An 18,577-nucleotide genomic window follows, 5' to 3' on the forward strand; every position below is an offset into this window, starting at 1 on the left:
CTTTGTTTTTTAGTATCACTTGGTTCTTCCTTTTTACTTACTCCTGCTAGTACTAAAGGCCTCTTTAAAAAATAACTATCCAAGGAAGATTGCTTCTGCCTACTTTTCACAATGTTCCTGAAACGACTCAGGCAAGCGTCATTGAACTGCGCAAGCATACGACCTGTGTAAGCCTTTTCGGGGTGTCTTTTTTTCTACAAATGATTGCACTTTATGAAAAGCAGCTAGAACATCCTAAATATCTGCCGTTGTCATAGGGTTGTCCTCCTCCTCCTCACCACTGCTAGAGAACTCTTCTTGAACGACGTTATGTTGCATGGCCTCCAACTCCTTCAGGTCATCTGTTTTAAGCTCCTCTTGGTGCTCCTCAAGAAGGTTGTTGTCGTCGTCCTCGTCGACGACCAGCCCCATGGACTTGCCGAGTGCAACGATCTCGTCAAGATCTGGTTGCAAAACAGTTTCAGGATCGTCAACTGTTTCTGAATCTGCAGCACCAGCTTCGCCCACGTCGAATCTCTTGAAGTCTCGGATGGGTACGGCATCAGGCCAGTTTCCTCCACGAGGAATTCAAGGTTCGCCTTGAAACCTCCTGCCAAGCTTGGTCAATGAGTCAGATGCATATCACAACATCGAAATGCTCCTTCTAAAATTCACGCAAGGTGAGGTTTGTGGTATTGGCGATGTCGAAACATCTCTTGAAAAGATGTTTTGTATACAGCTTTTTAAATTTCGATATCACTTGCTGGTCCATGGGCTGGAGGAGAGGGGTGGTGTTAGAAGGAAGATAAAGAACCTTGATGAACGAATACTCCGCTAGGATAACTTCCTCGAGGCCAGGAGGGTGAGGAGGGGCATTGTCCAATACCAGCAGGCATTTCATAGGGAGGCACTTCTCTTCCAAGAATTTCTTCACTGTCGGGCCGAAACACAGATTTACCCACTCCGTGAACAAAAGCCTCGTTACCCAAGCTTCCGCATGAGCCCTCCACATCCTGGAAGCTTCTCCTTAAGCACTTTGTCGGGCTTGAATGCTCGAGGAGTCTCGGAATGATAGACCAGTAGGGGCTTCACCTTGCAATCCCCACTGGCGTTCGAACAAAGCACGAGCATAAGCCTGTCTTTCATAGGCTTATGCCCGGGTAGCTTCTTCTCTTCCTCCGTGATGTACGTCCGATGAGGCACTTTTTTCCAAAAAAGGCCAGTCTCATCACAGTTGAGGACTTGCTGAGAACTGCAACCTTCCTTGGTCATCATCTCGTCCAACGTCTTTTTAAAGGCTTCGGCCGCTTTCGTGTCCAAGCTGGCAGCCTCCCCATGCCGCACCACTGAATCGATGCCAGTCCGTTACGGAATTTCTCGAACCACCCACGAAAAGCCTTGAAGTCTAGGGTTGGTGTTGATGTCCCTTCTCCTCCGTCGTCTTCAGCCTGGGCAATCAAATTGCCAAAAATAGCGCTGGCCTTGTGGCAGATTGCCATCTCCGTTATCGTATCACCAGTGATTTCTTTGTCTTTTATCCAGACAAGAAGAAGCCTTTCCATCTCGTCGTGCACGTAGGTCCTCTTGCTGGACAAAATAGTGACGCCCTAGGAAGGTGTAGCTGCTTTGATGCCATCCTTCTGCTTAAGGATGGTGCCTATGGTCAACGGATTTTGGTCGTATTCCTTGGCGATCACACTCAATCGCATACCAGCTTCATACTTCTTGATAATCTCCATCTTCATTTCCAAAGAGAGCATCCTCTACTTTCCGTGAATTTCAACTTTCTTGGGACCCTTACTATGTATATACTGTACGTAATTATGTTATGTAGTACGTATAAGTATGGAGTAAAGTTCTCACACAACACGATAAAGTAAACTACTACAACTAAATCCCTAACGAATTTACGTTAATAAACAAAATCGTTAGAACGAACGAATAGTGTGCGTACGATATAGATGATGTTGTGCAGTGGCTGAGGAAGCACGCCGCTACATAGTAGATGCATGATGGGAGGGATGCTGACCAATAGGAGAGAAGGATCTCATGGCAGTGACTAGCATCAGGAACCAATGGGAGAGCAGGAGGATGGTGGCGAGTATACTCAGTTGGCGGCTCGCGAGTTTCAAAATTGTTATCGGTGGTCAGGACGAGTCTCAGACTTTACAGCAACAACCTTTCATATCTTGGGCAATTTTCGTATGTAGAGCCGTAAAATTTTTCGTATTAGCTTTCGTATCTCAAGTTTTTCGTAAGTTGAGCCTTTCGTATCTCGAGGTACCAATGTACAACCAAAACAAAAACTGGAAAATGAAACACTGCAACAACAGTTTTTATAACTACTGTTTATTTTATAAATATATAATAGCATAGACTCTAATAACTCAATATCAAGTGAAAAAATTATATACTAACAACAATCATAAGTAGGCTACAGTGAAATACTGAAGCTCAGCAGTTTCTTATACAGACATAAAGGAATATGTAAATATTTACAAGAGACAGTTGTAGGGTATAACTTTTCCCAACTACTTGTATGATGGAAGAATTAAATTCAAAATTACCAAGTTACCTTGAATAAAAAGGACTTTGGAAAACAGTATATTGTGGTACGACACTCTACAGTAAGGTGACTATCTCAAAAAGACCTTTAAGTAAAAGTAATTGAAACTGGAAGAACTTAAAAATAATACTTTCTCTTCTATACCACCCTTGAAGGCACTTATTCCCCAACTTCCTATGGACTTTGTATGTAAAATCTTCCCCCTTTGTGAAAGAATGATTTCCCAATCAATTGATCTCTAGACCCCTTTGTCTAAATAAGTCACTGTCCTTCCTAAGTGAAGAAAATGTGTAACCACTTAAGAGAGTTAAAGAGTTTATCACCTAAGAGACCCAATACAAAGTTCAGCTGAAAGACACATAAAGTTACCATTTTCCGTAGTTCAAACCAAGCTGTATGCGAGTCTCATTACCTGGGAAGACAAAAGCCACATCTCCAGTTTGATAAAAAAAAAAAAATTGCTAAAGAATAAGTTGCAAAATACTTTACAGTAATACTTCAATCTTACGTGATTCGAGTTGCGCAAATTCACAATAGCGCGAAATTTTCACTGGAACCTAACTAATTATCATACGCGAGTATTTCACAGACACGCGAACAAAAATACAACATTTTCGAAACCTGGAGAAACCCTGCAAAACTGTTTGTTTAGTTTCTTAAAGTAATTTATAAGTTTTCAAGCTTTTATGTGTAAATTGAATAACATTAAATAATAAAAAGAATACTTCTCTCTCTCTCTTTTACCAAGATGAGAGAATTTTTATGGTACATGTAGTATGTGCTACATTTATTAACATACTAATTGTAATTACAAAATTTGTATGTGATAGTATATTAAAGAAATAACCTTTCCATTTCACTTTTAAGTAACAACAACTCTTCTCTTATCTCTCTCTCTTACTGAGATGAGAGAATTTTTATGGTACATCTACTATATGTTTATTAATATTTTCATATAATAATAATAATAATAATAATAATAATAAAATAATAATAATAATAATAATAATATAATAATAATAATAATAATAATAATAACAATAACAATAATAATAATAATAATAATAATAATAATATAACTGTAATGACAAAATGATGCATATAAAGAATTCTTTCCCTCATCTTTGTCTTTAACTCCAGAAGCTCAAAGTCCACAGATGTCAAACATGTCAAGTAATGTGACTGGAGGGAGAGGGTTGCCGATAAGCGATCAATGATTTTTACACTTTAATTTCATTTAAAAGTTAGTTTAATACTTATGTTAAGACAATGATTTTCTTCCTCGTAGTTAGCGACATAACTAAGAGTGGTGTTAGTCCAAATAAAAAGCACTGTTTGTTCATGAAAAGGAATGTCAGAACAAAGAGAAAGAGACAGAATAAAGAATTGCTTCAAAGTGGTTGAGAAGACTTCTAAAAATAGATCGGTTGGTTGGAAGAGGGAAAGAGAGAAATACTGTACATATGTGATCTTCACACCCTCCTTTATTTTTACCAACCATTTGTTTCTCTTTTTAAGGATAATGTATTAAGGGGGCCGGCCGGAACCCCTATATATGGTGGTATAGGGCGAAAAATGCAAAGTCATGAAAAAATTCATGGAGCTTCATATGGCAATTGAGAATACGTATACGAAATATTTCGTCAAAATTCCTCTTACTTTCGTAGTTACAGGGTAATTAGTAAACATAACTCAATAAGCCTAAAACATTCATCCGTACAAGAAAATGCAATATTTCTTCTGTTATCATAAATTTTGATAATTGTTGGCAAAGAAATTGTGAGAAATGACATCTGTAGAGATTCCGTGGCTCGCATAAGCGAGTATCTGGTGCAATCAAGTAGAATACACGTTCGAGTTTCACCTCGTGACTTCGCTTGCTTTTACGTATGTTTATGTATGTTTCGGCAAGAAGTTCATCATGCCAATGAGGAAAAGACAAGGAAAACATCTCGCTAACATACAGACGAAGAAAAATCGCTCAAGTATTATTACAGAATATCATAATATACGCGTACTTAGTGAAGAGAGAGGGGAGGGTTGCCTTGTAACGCCCCCTTCTTGCCTGACAGCACACGTCACACTGTGCCCAAGGCTACTACGATCTTTGAGCAAAGAGATCTTCATTTATGTTAAATAACATAGTTTTGGTTTTTTAATACCCAAAATGGAATATGAAATTCATAATAATCATGATTTATTAAAGTCTTTGTAAAAAGAGAGTACACTTTCGAGTTTCACCTTTGACATTCTCTTGCATTTACGTTTGTTTATCTTTGTTTCGGCAAGAATGTCATCATGCCAAAGAGGAAAATACAAGGAAAACATCTCGCTAACATACAAAAGAAAATTCGCTGTAATAAGCAGAGTTAGTGAAGGGGAGAGAGGGGGTTACGTAGGAAGGAGTAGTGCCCCATCTTGCCTCAAGCTGTGCCCCAGGCTACAATATGTGAGCAAAGGGATCATCATTTATGATTAAATTATGATAAATAAAATAGTTTTGGTTTATTAATACACAAAAAAGAAATATACATTCATAATAATCATTATTTATTAACAATGTCTTTATAGAAATACGAAGGAAAACTTTGAACGCCCGTATCTCAAAACTATACTTATTGACCTTCAAAATCTATCTCCTCACTTAGTTTTGAAGCTATATCATTGGAATTTGGTATATAACTCAGAAAGACATTATAGAACAATCAAATAGAGCCCTTTTTTCCAATTTTTGTTTCATCTTTTTTTTATAAATTTTTTTCTCGTGATTTATAGGGTTTATTTTTTTACCATATTGAAAAATTCATATCTAGCAAAAAAATGACTTTTAGAAAAAAAACTCTCCATTTGATTGGAGGTCTACATCAGGTCTATATATGGTAGTAATCCCAGGTCTTAATATTAAATATCAAGGGAGGAGATAGAATTTGAAAAAGTTATTTTCGGGATAAATTGCCCTGGCGTCACAAAACCGAAGGTCAGAGGCAAAAATCATATGCGGTTTGGAGATGTCCCAAGTCACCTTATTAAGTGGTATGAATGTCAAAGTCCTGTCGTTAAAAAATGGCATTAGCCGGCCGGCCCCCTTAAGCTAACTATTAAATGAAATTACAGTAACTTCAATTTCATTTAAAAGTTAGCTTAATATTTAGGGAGCATGATTACAGTCATATTTAGTGTTAAAACTAGAAGTATGCATTTATTTGCATTTTTAGAGACCATGCCAAACTACGCAAAAAATTCCCTTTACACGAGGAGGTCCGGAACCTAACCTCACATAAGTTCGGGTTATTACTGTACTCGACTTAATGATAAAGAAATCTGCTACTGGAGAATCAGCAGGCTTTAAAGTTCCCATACATTTTATCAAAGTAAGTACTATCAAAGAAATTTACAGCCTTTGTTTTAACAATTAAACCTGACCCCATCTTTTATTACAAAAGAATCTATAACACATACATTAATTCAGAATGAGAAAACTTAGTATTAATAATGCAGTTTTAATTAGAAAATTTAATTACATCGCCTGCAAGATGATTCAGATAGTGGTATACAGTACATATTTATTAAGTATAGATTCTGTACAGATTAAATGTATACAAGGCTAAGAACAAATATCAGTAATTAGAACAATCATGAGAATATTATAAAAGAATCTGCAAAAGCCTAATATACACATCAGCTCTCAAGAGTGATCCAGATTAATTATCGAGTCTGTTGACGTCATTATATTAGTTTAAACAAACTATAAAGACAAAAATACCTTGACTTTCATGGAGCTGGCTCAAAAGAATTCATTAAGGAGGAACAATTTCAAGATGTTGCACAGATAGGAAAGAATGTGGCAGGGGAAATGACATAAAACAAAACAAATTAAATCCTAAAATTACCTAAAGGCTCATTTACTGTGACCCACTCAAGATGTATAGTAGACAGCACCCCATAAAAAGTGGTTTAGCAACGATAATAAATGAGACTTGATGCACATGGTGCATCTACCATTTTAATCAAAATATATGCCTTTAAGATGGAAGCTTAACAGTTACTAAATTTACCAGGAATGCCATTAAAACCTTTCGTTCCAAGCATTTACTCAAGTTCGTGCTGTTTAAATTATAGAAATCATTACAAGTTGGCTTATAACTATATCGAGTTTTCAGTTCACAAAGATTTTAAAGAAGAGTTTTCCATGTCTGATTTTTTGAAAATGATAGATGTAGTACATAATGGAATATAAGAGGAAATATAACTGATGGAAAATACTCAATAACAGTAGAGTATTGAAATGTATATTTGGACAGCTTTTTCTTCAATAATGTAACTTCATAACCTGCACCAGGAACTCCCCAACTCCTGAGAAACATCATCTTAAAGATGACAAAAACATTGCAACAGCAACTTCAACCAAACTTCAGTGCGCCCCCTGGCCAAAACGATCTTTCATAACTTTGGATGATCAGAATGCTGGGGGAAGAGTAAAATGGCCTTTGCTGATGTACAGTCCTATTCAAGTGCAGGAATGTCATCAGTTTATCATTTTCATTTCATTTCTCATTTTTCCATCTAGCCATACTTTCATTTCAGCGCTGAATGATCTTATAGGTCCCAGCGCTTGGGCTATGCCCTAAATTCCATAATCCATCCATCCAAACTTTAGTGCCCAGGAGAACTACAACAGTTTGGTAAGGAATAGCAAGCACTAAACAATCCACATTTACCTTCAAAATTTGAATGGAGGAAAAGTTACAAATTATTTCTACTCAAAAACTTGTTTAAAGGTCAGCAATTCCAAATTTACATTTCTGTTATTAACTTTTCCTTTGTACACACAGTAAACAGACTGAAGGAATGTATAAGTTCATCAGTGGGGCCAACAAGAAAAAGCAAAAGAAAGAGCCAAAAGGCAAATATAGTGCAACAAGTTTCAACACAGTCAATGACTAAGCTCTTGACTCCTAACACACTTACTTCTATTACAATGCATTTTTCATATAAAACTTATAAAAATATATTTATAGCTGCTACAGCTCCATTATATTGTTTGCTAACTAATGCAAAAATAGTAGAAAACTTATCTTTCTACTCTCAAAAATTTGATTTTGTCTTTAAGCATCAGGTCTGCAAGGATTAGCTGGCCTGTAATAGATCTAAAAGAAAATCTTCTTTTATTTAAAGATCCTAAGTATTGGAACTATAACACAAAATTACCATTGTATTTCCCGCAGTTTTTTGCCTTCTTGCTAACAAATGTTTAAACATAACAGACTTTTATCCCATCAACTTCTTTTTACTGATAACAAAATGTTTCATATTAACAATAAGTTGACCAATATTGTACAGTTCAACTGAAGAGTTTATGGCATTCTTATAACTATAACAACTGCATAAAAAAATTATGAATTATATAAGGCTTAGCATCAATCAAATATGTAAAAAAAAACAGTAAAGCTATAACATTTAGTATTTTAATTCTGTACTACATTATATTAATTGTCTCACACAAAAGAAATTAAATAAATCAAAAGTACTATGTCAAGATCAAAACTCAAATACGTATGCTAAAACATTTGGGCATCTTATTCTACACAATCCTTGAACTAAGGTATTAAGCAATAAACTTTTTTAATCCTTCTTGAATAACTTTTTCACTTATACATCTCAAAGATAAATTCACATTACACCTTAAATATGTTGATACGGTAATCTTCTAAAAATGGATATAGTAATACTGTAGGAAGGCAACAATTGGAAAATGCAAAAGGAAACTTTTATAAGTAAGTAAGTAAGATTAGACAAAAATTTCTTTTCTAACTCCAACATGCATAGTATCTAACATGATGTTCTAAGATTAACTGCTTAAGTATGGAATATAAATCACTGGAACACATACCTTAAAGGACGAATTTAACAAAAGGTTTAAAGATCAATAATTACTACAAGTAGCTGTGGTTTTAAGGTCAAGAAGACTTTCAATTTACGACTTACAAATAAAAGGCACAAAATCCATCACTGATTTCTGAAGAGCAGCATCCCTGATCATGACTCTTATGGAAACATCTCTCGCATTAAGATGAAATCAGGCATCGATGCAACTAGCAAAGCACTTCTTGGCAGCATCTCTTGCATAGGGTATGTACGACAAGGAGTACCAAGTCATTGCTAGAAACTGAATAATCACTAGGAGTAATGTCAGTGCTTTTTTCTTCACCTGAAAGGAATTGAAAGTGGCAAATGTAATTAATCTGACCTCTCCATAATAACAGTTACAACTGACCAAAATATGTCTCCTTAAATATAGAGCTTAACCCTTAAACGCCGAAGCGGTAAAAATAAAAAACTCCCCCGAATTCCGGAGCCGGTTTTGAGTGAGCGCAGAAGCGGAAAAAATAATTTTTTCAAAAAATCACAGCGCGCTTAGTTTTGAAGATTAAGAGTTCATTTTTGGCTCCTTTTTTTGTCATTGCCTGAAGTTTAGTATGCAATCATCAGAAATGAAAAATGATATCATTATCATATGTAAATAATGCAATATATGGTAGCGAAAAACAAAAATTCCTACATAATTGTATTAAAATCACGCTGTGCAAAAAACGGTAAAAGCTAACGAGTTTCTTTTTTTTTCGTTGTATTGTACACTAAATTTCAATCATTTTGATATATAATACATTGTAAAACAATAAAAGCAACACCGGAAAAATATTATCACAAAATGATGTACGAATTCGTAACGCGCGGACGTAAAATTTTTTTTTTTTTTTTTTTTTTTTTTTTAAATTCACCATAAATCGAAATATTGTTCTAGAGACTTCCAATTTGTTTCAAAATGAATACAAATGATTGAATATTACGATACTGTAAGATTTTTAGCTTACAATTGCGTTTTTCGACCATTTCGGTAGAGTCAAAGTTGACCGAACGTGGTTTTTTTCTATTTATCGTGATTTATAGGCAAATATTTCGAAAATGAGAAAAGCTACAACCTTCAAATATTTTTTCTTTTATTTTACATGAAATTGCGCACATTTTCATATATAAAACTCTATGAAATGCCTAATGTGAAACGGAGCAAATTTTCCGAGAATTCGATGTACGCAATTCAGAGATTTATGGCGGAGAATCCGCGCACGGAGGGAAGGAAAGTTTTTTTCATAAATTCACCATAAATCGAAATATTGTGCTAGAGGCTTCCAATTTGTTGCAAAATGAAGGTAAATGATTGAATATTACTAAAATATAAGAGTTTTAGCTTACAATTGCGTTTTTCGCCCATTTCGGTAGAGTCAAATTTGACCAAACGTGGTTTTTTTTCTATTTATCGTGATTTATATGCAAATATTTCGAAAATGAGAAAAGCTACAACATTCAATTATTTTTCGTTGTATTCTACATGAAATTGCGCACATTTTCATATATAAAACTTTATGTAACGGCTAATTTAAAATGGTGCAAACATTACCACAATAGCACGTATGATTTTTTCGGAAGAGTTACCACGCGGACGTAAGGAAAATGTTATTTTTTTCATAAATTCACCATAAATCGAAATATTGTGCTAGAGACTTCCAATTTGTTACAAAATGAAGGTAAATGAAAATATTTCAAAACTGATAAAAGCTACAACCATGTGTTGTTTTTAGTTGTATTGTGCATGAAATTGGGCACATTTCCATATATAAAACTTTATGTAACGGCTAATTTTAAAATGGTGCAAACATTACCACAATCGCATGTATGATTTTTTTCGGAAGAGTTACCACGTGGACGTAAGGAAAAAGTTTTTTCATAAATTCACCATAAATCAAAATATTGTGCTAGAGACTTCCAATTTGTTGCAAAATTAAGGTAAATAGTTGAATATTACTACAATATAAGCGCTTTAGCTTACAATTGCGTTTGCGAAACCTTTACCATTTCGGTAGAGTCAAAGTTGACCAAAGGTTGAAATTTTGGCACTTATCGTTATTTATATGGAAATGTTTCAAAACTGATAAACGTTACAATCATGAGTATTTTTTTGTTGTATTTTAAATGAAATTTTCATATATGATACTTCATGTAACAGATAATTTAAAACGGTGCAAAAATTATGTCAAAGTGACTAAATAATTTTTGAGATGTGTCACTGATACTTTTTAGTGCGATAAGAAAGAAATTCGCGCTTGCGCGCCTGCGTAACGATTGTAAACAAAACAACGCTTTGATCCGTGAACTCCCAGCATCCCCCAAGGCGCGTGATTCAAAAGTTTTCGGCTGGTAGGCCTATAAGTATTTTTCCGCGAATTTTTAAAAAAACTTTTTTGAGCCGACATATGGTAAGTCCATTCGGAAATCGGGGGAGATTTTGACTCGACGTTCAATACGCCCATTCGGTGTTTAAGGGTTAATGTCCTCTTCATCTTATAATTATAAAGCTAGCACTATTGGTGTCTTAAACCTACAAGGAAAATATGGCTAATGTTTGTGTTTTAATTCATACAAACACACTTGCTAAATATAACTGTGAATGATCTGACACATAGTTTTTAGTATTTACATACAAAGATACATAGGTTGTATATGCAATGTCTTGAAGTCCAAACTCCAATGGGGATACTCATTTACAATGTGCCTTTTACACTGAAGATGGTACTAAAGGTCTTTTGTACCATCACTTTGGTTCCAGCAGCATTGCAATCTGCATTCAACTTTTCCTCTGTTCCTTTGGTTGCTTCCAATTTCTTTCCCACCATTATCCCTACATTAAGGGGTCAGTTGCCTGATGCGCCTTCTCCACTGCCTCCTATCAAAGGCATCGTCCTCCACCAAACCTCTTCTCTCCATATCCTCCACTTTATCTCGCCATTTAATTCTCTGTCTACCTCTTGATCCTCTTCCTCTAACAGGTTCCTTCCAAGCCCTCTTCACTCCTTCCTCATCATCCATCCTCAACACATGCCCATACCATCTCAATCGTGACTCTCATATCACCGGTGCAATCTTTACTAAGCCTGCCCTTCTTATTTCATCATTTTCCAATCTCTCAAGCAACGATATTCCCACAATCCACCTCAGCATTCTCATCTCTGTTCTCACAAGCTTTACTTCCTCTTTTCTTCTTAGAGCCCATGTTTCTCCTCCATACATTAACACTGGTCTTATCACTGTGTTATATAGCTTGATTGGTATTGTCTTATCACATACCACTCCAGCTACCTCTCTCCACTTCCCCCATGTAGCTTTTATCCTACTGTCAACTTCAGCCTCATCCTCTCTCTTGGCTTAAAGTAGATCCTAAGTATTTAAACTTTTCTGCCTGTTTTATAATCAAGCCACTTCTTTCTTGTATTACTAATCTGTCTCTATCTTCCCTACTGCTAAGCAAAACCTCTGTTTTATTTACATTCACCTTTAGACCACCCCTCTCTAAAGATTCCTGCCACTCTTCAACCCTTCCCTGTAGGTCCTTCTTAGTATTTCCAGCAGTAATCACCAGATCACTGGCATACAACAATTCCCACAATTCTTCATTCCTGATCGCTTCACTCAACACATCCATGATCAACACAAACAAAAATGTGCTTAATGCTGACCCCTGGTGTAATCCAACACTAACTTCAAAGTTTTCTGTTTCCCCAACTGCTGTTTTGTTCGCATTCTTTTATATATCATCTCGACCAGCCTAACCAACTTTTCTGGGACTTGCCTTTTCCTTAAACACCAAAACATCACTTCTCTTGGGATTCTATCATATGCTCCTCTTTAGGTCTATGAATGCACAATAGAGCTCCTGGTTTCACTCTAGCCTCTTTTCCTGTAGCTGTCTTACTATGAAGATGGCATCCGTCTCTCTTCCTCTCATAAATCCATACTGCTGTTTCCCGATCTTTACCATCTCTCTTAATCTCTCGTCCAGTACCCTCTCTCTCTAAAATTTTCAATCCATGCTCTGTTAGTTTAATTCCCCTGCAGTTACCACAATCCGTGATATCCCCCTTCTGCTTGTATATACATATATACCATCAGGGTTGGCAATGATTAAATCAAACTGATTTAATCAGGTATTTAAATCACTGATTTTTTCATTAAAAAATTATGATTTTTATATTTTTTATTTTTTTAATTTGAAACCAAAAAATTGAAAATTATGGTTTGGAGGTTAACCCTTTAATGCCGATTGGACATATTAAACGTCGACGAAAATTGTCTGTTGGGTGCCGAACCGACGTATGATACGTCGACAAAAAAAAGTTTTTTTTTAAATTTGCGGAAAAATAGTTATAGGCCTACTAGGCGAAAACTTTTGAATCACGCACCTTGGGGGATGCTGGGAGCTCACGGATCAAGCTGTTGTTTTGTTTACAATCATTACCTAGGCGCGCAAGCACGAATTACTTTCTTCTCGCACTAAAAAGCATCAGCGACACATCTCAGAAATTATTTTGTCACTTTTACATAATTTTTCCATCATTTTATATGAGCCGTTACATAGAGTATTATATATGAAAATGTGTGCAATTTCATGTAGAATACAACTAAAAACAACCCATGGTTGTAGCTTTTATCAGTTTTGAAATATTTTCATATAAATAACGATAAAAGCCAAAATTTCAACCTTTGGTCAACTTTGACTCTACCAAAATGGTCAAAAAATGCAATTGTAAGCAAAAACTCTTATATTCTAGTAATATTCAATCATTTACCTTTATTTTGCAACAAATTGGAAGTCTCTAGCACAATATTTCGATTTATGGTGAATTTATGAAAAAAAAGGTTTTCCTTACGTCCGCGCGGTAACTCTTCCGAAAAATCATAAATTTTTTCGTCTGATTGTCGTAATATTTGCACCATTTTAAATGAGCCGTTACATAAAGTTTTATATATGGAAATGTGTGCAATTTCAGGTATAATACAACTAAAAACAACCCATGGTTGTAGCTTTTATCAGATTTGAAATATTTTCATATAAATAACGCTAAGTGCCAAAATATCAACCTTCTGTCAACTTTGACTCGACCAAAATGGTCGAAAAACACAATTGTAAGCTAAAACTCTTATATTCTAGTAATATTCAATCATTTACCTTTATTTTGCAACGAATTGGAAGTCTCTAGCACAATATTTCGATTTATGGTGAATTAATTAAAAATACTTTTTCCTTACATCCGCGCGGTAACTCTTCCAAAAAAAACCATAAATTTTTTTGCCCGATTGTCGTAATGATTGCACCATTTTAAATGAGCCGTTACATAAAGTATTATATATGAAAATGTGCACAATTTCATGTAGGATACAACAATAAACAACCCATGGTTGTAGCTTTTATCAGTTTTGAAATATTTTCATATAAATAACGATAAATAGAAAAAATCCAACCTTCGGTCAACTTTAACTCGACTGAAATGGTCGAAAACTGCAATTGTAAGCTACAACACTTACAGTCTAGTAATATTCAATCAATTAACTTCATTTTGCAACAAATGGGAAGTCTCTAGCACAATATTTCGATTTATGGTGAATTTTTGAAAACAGCTTTTTTCTATGTCAACACGTTACGAATTCGTGCATCATATTGTGATAATATTTTCTCTGTGTTGCTTTGGTTGTTTTACAATTTGTTACGTACCAAAATCATCGCAATTTAGTGTACAATACAACGAAAAAAAATTAACTCATTAGCTTTAACCATTTTGCTCACAGCACAATTTGTATACAATTATATATGACATTTTTTTTTGCGCTGTCATATATTCCAATATTTATATATGATAATGATATTTATTTTCATTTCTGATGGTTGCATACTAAACTTCATGCAATGACAAACAAAGGAGCCAAAAATGAACTCTTAATCTTGAAAATTAAGCGTGCTGTGATTTAAAAAAAAAAACTTTTTTCTGCTTCGGAGCTCAATCGCGAACACCGCCGGCATATGGGAGACACTTTCGGAAATACCGGCTCGGCGTTTAATGGTTAATCAAAAGTTAAGCATAACTGTGCTGCATCTATTTATTTTGACAAAAAAAAAAATTGCCAGTACATACTTTAGGCCCAGAACTGGAAACCTAAAAGATAAATTGATAGTAATTCTGTCATGAAATACATTTAGAGGAAAAAAAGATTGAAAAAACATCCAACAATTTAAAAAAACAAATAAAAAATCAAATAAATAACTGATTTTTAAATTTTTTTTCATAAAAAAAATTAGACTTCTCCCAATCCCTTGGTATTTCTTCCTCTTCACAAATAGCTTTTAAAAAATCCAGCATCCATTTATCTCCCTCTGTATCTAGTAATTTGAGCATTTCAACTTGTAACATCGATGGACCTGGTGATTTACCATTCTTCATTTTCCTTAATGCTCTCTTCACTTCTGTATCCTGTATCTCCCTCACTGGTCTCTCCACCCTCTGTGCTTCACCCATTTCTCTCTCTCTCATTTTAAGCATTTAACAGTTGTTCAAAATATTCTCGCCATCTCTTCTTAATGTCTTCCTCCCTATACAATATATTTCCATCACTATCCTTGATGACACCCAATCTACCCACATCCTGTCTGCCTTTTCCTCAAGTTTGAAATCTTATAGATATCCTCTTTTCTGTCTCTTGTTCCTAGTCTTTCATTCAACTGTTCTGCTGCCCTTCCCATAGCCATACCTACCCTCCTCCTCGCCTGTCTTTCCTCTTCTCTGTACCTTTCTTCTGTACCCTGTGCAGAAGAAAGTTCTTAGATGCTTTTGATTTTCTTTTAATTGATTCTTGCACCTCTCCACTTTTCTCCTCACAACACTCCATATCCGCTGGTTCTTCCCACCAGTTCCTCTGCTTCCCCCAAACATATTTCTCATGTCTGCCCAGATATTTTCAACTCTATTACCCTGTCCAAATTCTACGTTCCCCCTTTCCAGACATCTCTCTAAGTCCTCCTAAATTGGGCCCCCCCCTTTCCTCCTTTAAGGTCCTAAATTTTAATTCTACATCTTTTCTCTTCTTGGGTTTCCTACCTCTCATTTCAAAATCCATCACCACCAACCTATACTGTTTAACACACGCTTCTCCCAAGATCACTTTGTGGCTGCTTCCAATCTTACTATGTAAATTTTCTTAGGGGACCTTTCCCTTCCACAAGAGTAAACCTTTTGGGGAACCCTTTCAGAGGTTGGAAATGTGACTAAATGGTAATGCTCAGCAACTTAATAATGATAAAAATGAAAATATTGAGGTACTTACAGCAAATGCTGCCACAAGAGTCAAGATCAGGGCAGTAAACATGATGATGGTGGCTACAATGCGTGTCTTTGAGAACATTTTCTTCAGTTGATTCATGGGCCCCATAAGGAAGCAGGTACTGTATTAAAAAAAATCAACTGAGGCATAGTAACAAGCATAAAAAATTGCAACAGATTGCCAAAAAATAATGTAGAATTGAAAAACACTTTCAGAAATGTCATCAAATATTTTATTCTAAGATTCAACACATTATGACTACTACTAAACTACTATACGACTACTACTACTACTACACTGATACTACTACTACTCTACTACTACTAATATTACTACATACGACTAACTACTACTACTACTACTACTACTACTACTACTACTACTACTACTACTACTACTACTAATACTACTACTACTACTACTACTATACTACTACTACTACTACTACTCTACTACTACTACTACTACTACTATCTTAAACTGACTGTAAGTCCAGTATTAAAATACATTAACCCAGAAATGACAAGGTTGTATGCAAGACTGGAGAACAACTAAACAGGGATTCTCACAGGTACTTACCTTGACAGAGCCATTATGTTTCCCAGCGTGTAAAAGATGCCGAATAAAATGACACCTTTAGGAAGGAAGAACAACGCAGACCCAAGGATGGAGAACAGGAACCCCAACCCAAAGCAAATGGCAAAGCCCTTTACTCTCGTACTCCAGCTTAAGTTGGAGCTGTCGACAACCTGAAAATAGGATGCGAAAGCCATTAAATTTACCATTAACTTTTGTATTTATATTTTCACAAACATGAAGTGATTAAATATCCTCAAAAAAAAAAAAAACACAAAATAAATAATGGTTAAAAATATATCAATTAGTACAATAAATTTGTTAATTGTGATTAAATGCTGGATGCATGACTTTAGTTGTAACTTACCCGATTTTCTTAAAGAGAATTTGCATGTTCTAACACAAGTCAACATTTTTAAAACATAAAAAGATGTGCCTAGTATTTTGTATAAACAAAAATTTCAAGATAATGTCAAAGCAGGCAAGGAAACAACAAAAAGTCCAAAGTTAGTGTATAAAAAATTAATAATAAACAACCACTCAAGTCTAATGAAAATGAGTGAAGTATGAAACTGCACATCAAGGTGGAACTTCAAATAGTGTCCATGTTCTTGAGAAAACCACCTGTGCAATAAAACATTAAACTTCTGTGCAATGAACATAGCACTTTATACAAGTTTAGCCAGTGCTGCATAACTAAGAATGGAATAGAATGGAATAGTATGGATGATGATGATGATGATAAGGAAGAATATTGATTACAATTATAATGATCACAGTTGGAAAGTTAGAAGTCTGCATAAATCAACTGATCATAACAATAAACAATACCATTACAATAAACAATATCATTACAATAACAAATACATACAGAGCACAGCTTGGGAAAAATGTGAAAGATCGCAAAAGATTTTTGACAGTAAATAATGAACTCATTTTTAAACATCGTGGAGAGCAAGAGGTTACATTTGAAGGCCAGTGAAGTGGCAACACCTAAAGCTTACAGGTATGTAAAATATTAAAAGATTATATTTTTACAATAAAATACATTTTTATATACAGGCAGTCCCCAGTTATCGGCAGGGGTTCCATCCTTGGAGGGGTGCTCATAAGGGAAAACCCCCTATTTACCGAAACTCTGTGATTTATGGCCCCTCCGTTAGGTGTGCTGATACCATAACTCATTATTCACGCCTTATGGCACCGATAACTGTAACTGGGCCCGTTCTGGCACAATAAATATGACATTTTTATAATAAAATAATATTGTTATGATACAATAAAGTTTGTTCATACTTACCTGGCAGATATATATATAGCTGTATTCTCTGAAGTCCGACAGAATTTCAAAACTCCTGGCACACGCAGTGGTCACCCAGGTGGTTAGTACCCATTCCCGCCGCTGGGAGGCGGGTATCAGGAACCATTCCCATTTTCTATTCAGATTTTCTAATGCCACTGTCCCCTGAGGGGAGGTGGGTGGGTACTTGATTATATATATCTGCCAGGTAAGTATGAACAAACTTTATTGTATCATAACAATATAATTTCTGGGCTCAGCTCGTGTCGGCCTATGAAAGTATCCTTAATATCATTCTTTCTAGGCAAAATTAATCTAAAATTACCAGAGAAAAACAAAATTAAGAAAATGTCAGTAAAACTGACTCGCTCACTCTATAAAAGAAGTGTCGGTATGAGAATAGGGGCGAGTGGGATCACTACCACGAGTCATTCACCATTTAGACCTTCCAATCTAAATCCCCACCAGAGAGAGCTGATACTAAAGGGTGATGCGGCCGCTACTACTACTACTACTGACGCCACGGACAGCAGCGCCCCTAGCGGTCATCCTTAATTTTTAGACTTACACGTTGTACGCTTTTTTCCTCGTGCCGTGTTTTCTTGGGATTTATCACTTTTATTCACCATGGAACGTGCTGCCATCGCATCGGCTAAGTTAAGTGCCTCATAAGTAGTATTTTACCGTAATTTAGTCTTCCAGGGACCAGTATTTTCCTTCTAATAGGTCATATACGGTCTCCCGGTTGACTCGTGGCGGCGCCATGCCGCCTCATGTAAGAATTCCGGTCTCCCATACTTGGGACTTCTTATACTTATGGGCTTACAATATCACGTTCATCGTTTATTACATCGTTTTTTATAGCTAGGACAGCCCTTTTACCATTTCTCTTAGTTTGGTATTTAGGGCTATTCTGTGTTTCTGGCCCAGCATCCCGGCTCTTGCTCTTCATC

The 18,577-nt window shown here is 35.5% G+C and overlaps 2 protein-coding genes across 2 annotated transcripts in view; both read right to left on the reverse strand.

The window, feature by feature from the left end:
• LOC135224461 (uncharacterized) overlaps positions 1-18,577 on the reverse strand; it is a 102,519-nt gene that overhangs the window by 81,683 nt on the left and 2,259 nt on the right. The window lies entirely within an intron of this gene.
• On the reverse strand, positions 2,308-16,497 carry LOC135224462 (vesicle transport protein SFT2A-like; the record flags this gene model as incomplete). Its single annotated transcript, XM_064263461.1, is given in 3 exon segments — positions 2,308-8,753; positions 15,752-15,869; positions 16,328-16,497. Coding segments are annotated over 3 exon segments (420 nt in total), but the record flags the coding sequence as incomplete, so codon positions are not given.

This window comes from Macrobrachium nipponense, chromosome 12 (assembly GCF_015104395.2).
Source record: "Macrobrachium nipponense isolate FS-2020 chromosome 12, ASM1510439v2, whole genome shotgun sequence".
Lineage (NCBI taxonomy): Eukaryota > Metazoa > Arthropoda > Malacostraca > Decapoda > Palaemonidae > Macrobrachium > Macrobrachium nipponense.